General features: G+C 42.5%; 1 protein-coding gene across 2 annotated transcripts in view; it reads left to right on the forward strand.

The window, feature by feature from the left end:
• LOC115265573 (EGFR adapter protein) overlaps positions 1 to 3,149 on the forward strand; it is a 909,498-nt gene extending 906,349 nt beyond the window's left edge. For both annotated transcript variants that reach the window (XM_029871207.2, XM_062849707.1), the window contains 2 exons: positions 933 to 1,472; positions 2,280 to 3,149. In XM_029871207.2, coding sequence (XP_029727067.1) covers positions 933 to 1,472; positions 2,280 to 2,471 — 732 coding nt within the window. In that variant the 3' untranslated portion in view covers positions 2,472 to 3,149. The remainder of the gene's footprint in view (positions 1 to 932; positions 1,473 to 2,279) is intronic.
• The last annotated feature ends 3,641 nt before the right edge of the window (positions 3,150 to 6,790 follow it).

The raw sequence follows: 6,790 nt of genomic DNA on the forward strand, positions 1-6,790 counted from the left end.
GGGAAGTGAAACGTGGCTCCTGAGAACTAACCTAAAAATCTCGTTATCATTTTGAATTTGAAAATTATTATTATTACATTTTAACAAAAAGCCGGGCCCGTGGCGTAGTTGGTCACACGTTCGCTTCATATGCGGATGGTCATGGGTTTGATTACCAGCCCCGGCACTTGCAATGTTTCGTCAGTTGCTTCCCCCCCCGAGAGCGGCTGACACTGACCCTCTTCTGAGCCTACAGCTCAAACGGACCCGGATACCTGGACATCGGCGAACTGCTACTCATAATGGACCCCCAATCGGACTGGAAAAGGAACAACAGCCACCCATCCACATCCTCGTGCTGTTCATTCTACCATGAATAGAGTAGAACAGTGAAAGAAGCACGAAGGCAACCAGTTCGATATAGAAGAATAGAATAGAATACATTTAGGCGTTGTACAAAGTGTAAGTGCTGCTGTTAATTGCAATCGCTCACGTAGTGCCCAAGTGGACAATAGAGCTGTAAATTAGGTTAAGTGATTAAGAATTGTTTGTATTTAAGATACTCTGATAATATTTTTCCGAATCTGAGGAATTCCCAGTGGAGTTCCTAGTGGAATTGTCGTTGAAACTTCTTCAGACATCTTTAGTGAAACTTCCAGAGGAATTCCCAGTGGAGTTTCCAGGCGAATTTCCGTTGAATCTTCCAGACTAATTGCCAGTGCAAGTCTTAGCGACACTCTGATGGAACTTCTATAGGCATTCCCAGTAGAACACCTAGAGGAACTCCTGTTGGAACTTCTAGTAAATTCCAAGAGAAACTCCTTCAGGGATTCTCAAGGAACTTAGAAATAAATTCCGAGTAGAACTGTTAGAGTAATTATATGTAATAGATGTTTCAAAACCCTAACTAAATAATCAACACTCTGAAATATGTTTTCTTTTCTTTACACTAGATCAAACGCTTCGCCAAGGGCTTTCTCCGCTCGACGGAGGAAAGCTTACCGCTAATGTACCATAAATCATCACCGACGTCGCCGCAGAAGAAGCTGAACAACATCCTGTCCGAGGAAATTTACAGCCTGGATCAAATCGTTTCGAGCAAATTCGGTGACTCGTGCAAACATTCACTCATCGGTCACCATCCGGCGCCGCCGCTACGCCCAGATGTGGAGTTCGAATTCCGACGAAATCTTCTCATACGCCAGACTAACAGTGCCAACTCGAGCCCGAAACGGTTCGTGCCCAACATCAAGCGGACGGACAGCCTCAACAGCATCGAAGACAACGACCTGGACAGTGCGTCTTGGTTCCAGGCTGGGCTGCCTCGGGAAATTTCCTTGGAGGTGCTCACACAACAGGCGCCCGGTGCATTTCTGGTACGGCGAAGTTCGACCAAGCAAGGTTGTTTCGCGCTGTCGCTGAGGGTCCCATCGCCTGGGCCGAAGGTGGTGCACTATTTGATCCTGAAGACGGAACGAGGCTATAAAATAAAGGTGAGATATTTTAGTTGCTTGGTTGGTTATTGCGTTGCACAGTGGGGGACTAAAAATTGTAGCTTATGCGTAAAAATGTGTTGCGTGGATTGGCTTCACACATGGTTGGTTTTAAATATTTATTGGTGAACGATTTTAATAAAAAAAAACAAACAATATATGATATTTTTTCATGTATTTACTCAATAATTACTGACAAACCAAGTTTCGGTTCAAATTCTCGAATTATTTTTTGTTACACATCTTTTCGTTTAACTAATCATTTTTTGAAACTCGTACCTGTTTGTGGCGTAATGGTACGAAATTTCTGTGTTGCATGAACAAAAATCTGTGGAGCGGACCTGGTGTGATGGTTAGAACACTTGACTATCATGCCGAGGACCTGGGATCGAATCCCACTCCCGACAAACTTGCAAAAATGTGAGTTCTTCCTTCGGAAGGGAAGTAAAGTGTGGGTCCCGAGATGAACTAGCCTAGGGCTAAAAATCTCGTTAATACAGACAAAAAACAAAAATCTCGTCAAACATTGTTGTATAAATGTTCGACTTATTTTTCCAAACTACTTTTTTGCAACTAAAATTGACACCAACTAGTTTGAGAAAGTTTAAACTCGTTTCATCCCACTTTGTATCCTATGCATCCTTTCCTCCTTGACTATGAGCGGAAAAATATGTGAAACATTTTGTCGCTCGATAAATCAGGCTGTCATTATTTTCGCATATTTCTGTTTAGCATGTTGCTACACCTTGTTGGTTGGTTTACCGTTTGTTGTAATGGAACCTTTCTCCCACACCTCCGTTGTTGCAGGGCTTCACAAAGGAATTCTCCTCGCTGCGAGCGCTGATAACGCACCACTCGGTGATGCCGGAAATGCTTCCGGTTCCGCTGTCGCTGCCCCGGCCCCAAAACATCCCAATCAAGTGCAAACGCGTCGACGACTACGACAGCTACAGCACCCTGCACGAGTTCTCCAAGCTGTTCTCCGATCTGGACCTATGATAGTTTGTCACCACCACCGCCAGCCATCAGATGCAGCCGTGCCATCGTCTGCAGGAAGCGAGCTTTCGCCGTCGCTGAGTTAGTCGTCGAGGAGGATAGTTTAGCTCGCTGTCGCAACCATGACGATGATGATGGTGATGACAACGATGGGAAGTAGCAGCCAAAAGTGAATGTTTTACCAGACGACAGGTAAACTTTTTGATGAGTTTGTAAATAGCCCTTCTTGTGCTATCGGCACCCCGCTGCGCTGGAGGACACATGGTCCCTTTCCGGGCACGAACGGTGGTGTTGAATTAATTTTACATGGAGTAGCTGTCGCGGGGTGCCACTTCCGATAACTAAAGCTTGGCAGGGCGATGGAAGTCGCTGTCAGAATGTCGTCATTCCCCCCACACAACACAGCACAAGTTCACAATCAAAAATCAATACCTTATACTGGTGAAAAAGAAAAAAAAATGAACATAGAACTGTAACCGTTTGATATTGTGATATAGCGTTATACATGTATGTTGTACACACGTCCGAGAGGAAAATCACTTTACACAGGAAATTGGCTAGTCATTACCTAAAGGGGACACAGTTGTAATAGGTCTGTGCCTGCGCTGCTGATCACACACAGTATGCGGGTTATCGAAATTAGAAATCGGAAATAAATGACTTTTGAAGTTGAACCCACTACTGCGATTCTTGCTTTATTTCATTTGGGGATCTTTCGGTTCCGCAGTACATGGGATGGGAGGAGCTCCGAGATGCAATTCCGACGACGTATGGTAAATGGTAAGTATTGGTGCTTGTGTTTTCGAAATGTAGATTGCAATTGATATTTAGTTAATGGAAATTTGATTGCATTGAAAGAAATAGTATTCATTCCGGATTGCTCTACGTTGATCAATGATATTAAATAGGTGGTGAAATGAAAAACTTGATAAAACAAATCGTATAGGCGCGGTGGACACACTTTGTAGTGCTCATAGAACACTTAACTGAGTACCCAAGTAACCACGGCGTTGAAGCCTTATTGCATGCTGATATAGGGTGTATTTAGAGCAATCATTACTTTACAATTTAGACTGGGTCAACAAAGCCGATTTTTCGGAACAAAGCTTTTACGATTCCTTTTAGCGTCCAAAACCACTGTGCAAAATTTGGGAGCGATTGGTAGCTTCCCCGTATTCCGCATTACGATTGAAATTTGTATGGAATTTAGTATGGGAAAACGTGCTTTTTTGCATTTTTCTCATAAATTGACATTTTTCGTCTAAAACGATCTAACTAATGACGTTGAAGTATAGCCTAGGACATGCTAAAAAACTTTACCGAAGACCGCAAAGTGATCCGACACTTGTGAAAAAAATTATAACGTACAGATTGCCCGGTGGTATTTAACATTTAACATGTAAAGGAATAACATCAATAATAAAATCTCAATTTTTGGCCTAAGTTACCAGGCTAATCACTTTTTTCACAAGCGTCGTATCACTTTGCGGTCTTCGGCAAAGTTTTTCGGCATATCCTAGGCTATACTTTAACGTCCTTAGTTACATTATATTATACAAAACAATTCAACTTATGAGTAAAAAAGGACGTTTTCCCATACTAACTTCCATACAAATTTCAATCGCAATGCGGAATACGGGGACGCAACCAATCGCTCCCAAATTTTGCACAGTTGTTTTGGACGCTAATATAGATTGAAAAAGCTTTGTTCCGGGTTGATACGATCAAATTCAAAGTTTCTCCATACAACGTTGACCCACTCTACTTTACATGCAAACCTAAGGTTGATTTAAATTGGAAATGGGCAATTATAGAATCAAATAATGATTATACTGGTATTAATCTTAAATCAGTCGCATAATTGCCATTTCCACTTTAAATCAACCTTAAGTGTTCATGCAAAGTAATGATTGCTCTAAATACACCGTATATCTGCATTCAATAAGGTTTCAGCACCATGGTTACTTGGGTAACAGGTTTGGTTTCAACAGTATCAGATATCAGTACACACCAAACGCTTTTAGCAATATTTTGCTAAATTTAGCCGAGCTGAAGGGTCCAGCTAATTTTTTGCTAAACTTTCAGCAAAGTTTGCTGAATTTCAGCAAAACGATACTGGTGATCAGTAGTGTTTTCTGAACAAATCAGCTAATTTTGCTGAATTTCAGCAAAAATTTTGCTAAAACCTTCAGCTCGGCAAAATTCAGCAAAATTTTGCTGAAACCCTCAATCGGTTTTTGGTGTGTAGGTCGGCTTCAGAGGCACGTTCTCCTTCATATTTTCGCGATTTGGGATATTTCGCCATGAACACGAGCCCATTTATCAACAACCTGAGAGAGAGCGAAAGGAATGCAGGATGGGATGGGGAAAATGACAGATAGGGGCGTGTCACAAGAAGAGGGAACTAACGCATAAGCGTACCACAATAAGGGGCTGTGCATAAACCACGTGGTTATTCTTTGGGAGATACCGACCCCCCCCCCCCCCCCACATTACCACGTGGTTTATGGATGGCCCCTTATGGGTTCAAACGAAGCCCTGAAAACGGCAATATAATAATGGATAAAACGTAACGAGAGCAAATAGCTCCCATCCACTGCAAGTTAAAAAGAATAGAACAGCGTGAAGATTCATGCTTCTGAAGTCAGTTTTACAAGGGTTTACCCAGCACTCGAAAAGGTAGTTGATAATGATGATGATTGTGTACACACTAAGATTCGGTAGCTCATTTACAGAATATCCACAAAATAAACAATCGAGCGTACCGAGTTAAATCTGCTGTTGAGAACTCAGTAAAAAGATGAGGAAAATACCGAGCTGATCACCTCTGGCTGCAGAGTCATACCGGAACGAAATGATCTACCTGATGGTTTGTTGCAGTAGGGTTAGCTAAATTCACTGGATACCTTCAGAAAAAATCATGGTGGTTGTTTTCTCGTAACAAAATCCTGGCCACTTCACGAACATTTGTCCGGAAACCAGTTAGCTTCCTTAGGCTATCCTCCCGAAATTCCCATGTAAATGTCATGTTCAAATATAAAAGATATCAGAAGGCCAGCTCCAGAGGCTCATTATCCTCCATTTGGGACATTTGTGTCATGGCCACAATAAAAACCAATTTCATCATCTACCTGAGGGAAAGTAAATAAGGATTGGGATGGAGTTAGGAACAGGTAGGGAAATTAGAAAAAATACTCTGGAAGAGGATACTAACGCATAACGTATCACAATAGGTTTAAACAGCGCCCTGAAAAGGGCACTGTAATATCGCATAAAGCTTAAAGAGAACCTCTATAGCTCTTTACCACAGCGGGTCAAGAACAACAGAACGTCCTGAAGATTTTGGTTTTGGTAGTGTTTTCCGAGTATTCGGAAACGCAGTTGCATAAAAACTGGACAGTTACATATCAAATTATATGAAGTTCCATATTCGAATTCACAGCTATCGCATGCAAATGAATCAGCTTGCTGAATATTCGCCATGTGATAGCTGAGTCGGCAGTGGCCAATCAATGCTTTGACCAGCATGCTGCAATTCCGCTTTGACAGATTTGTTAGATACTTCGCCACCCCTAGAGATGGCTCAGTGCACTACAATTTTGTTTGACGACATGATTCCAAACTATTCCAGTATTGCTTGTGCTGAGTGGCAGCCCAGGTGTCAATCTGAAGCTCTACTCAACACTTCGATATCGGAACAGCTGGCTCAGGGCCAATGAATTCATGTGATGGTCCAGTGCGAGCTAACTCATCAGCCATTCATTTCCAGCGATGGAAGAATGGCCAGGTACCCATACAAGGTGAACAGCGTTTGCTGAATTCAGCTCCTCGATTTGAGTTCGACAAGCGATAACTATCTTCGACATGGAGTTGGCCGAAGCAAGTGCTTTAATCGCAGCCTGGCTATCTGAACAGAAGTATATGACTTTGCCCATTACGTGCTGCTGAAGTGGTGATTGCACTCCGCACATAAGAGCAAAGATTTCGGCCTAAAAATGCTGCAGTGTCTACCAAGTGAATAAGACTGATGCAGCCTTAGCTCACGAGAATAAACACCAGCACCTGCTCGACCTTCGAGAAGGGAGCCATCAGTGTAACATACGATGCCGTCTGAAATACTTCTCTTCAGATAATCAGATGTCCACTCTTCCCGAGAAGGGAATTTCGTGGAAAATGTCCTATATGGAAAATTACAAGCAATTGTAAGCTCACTTGGAGCAAGAACAATTTTGTCCCATTTCACCAAAAGTGGAAACGAGGTATGTGTTGAACTGCGGTTCACAGGAGTTTCCTCTAGTAAACCGAGTACCCATAGGCGGTAA

Source organism: Aedes albopictus, chromosome 2, assembly GCF_035046485.1.
Source record: "Aedes albopictus strain Foshan chromosome 2, AalbF5, whole genome shotgun sequence".
Classification (NCBI taxonomy): Eukaryota; Metazoa; Arthropoda; class Insecta; order Diptera; family Culicidae; genus Aedes; species Aedes albopictus.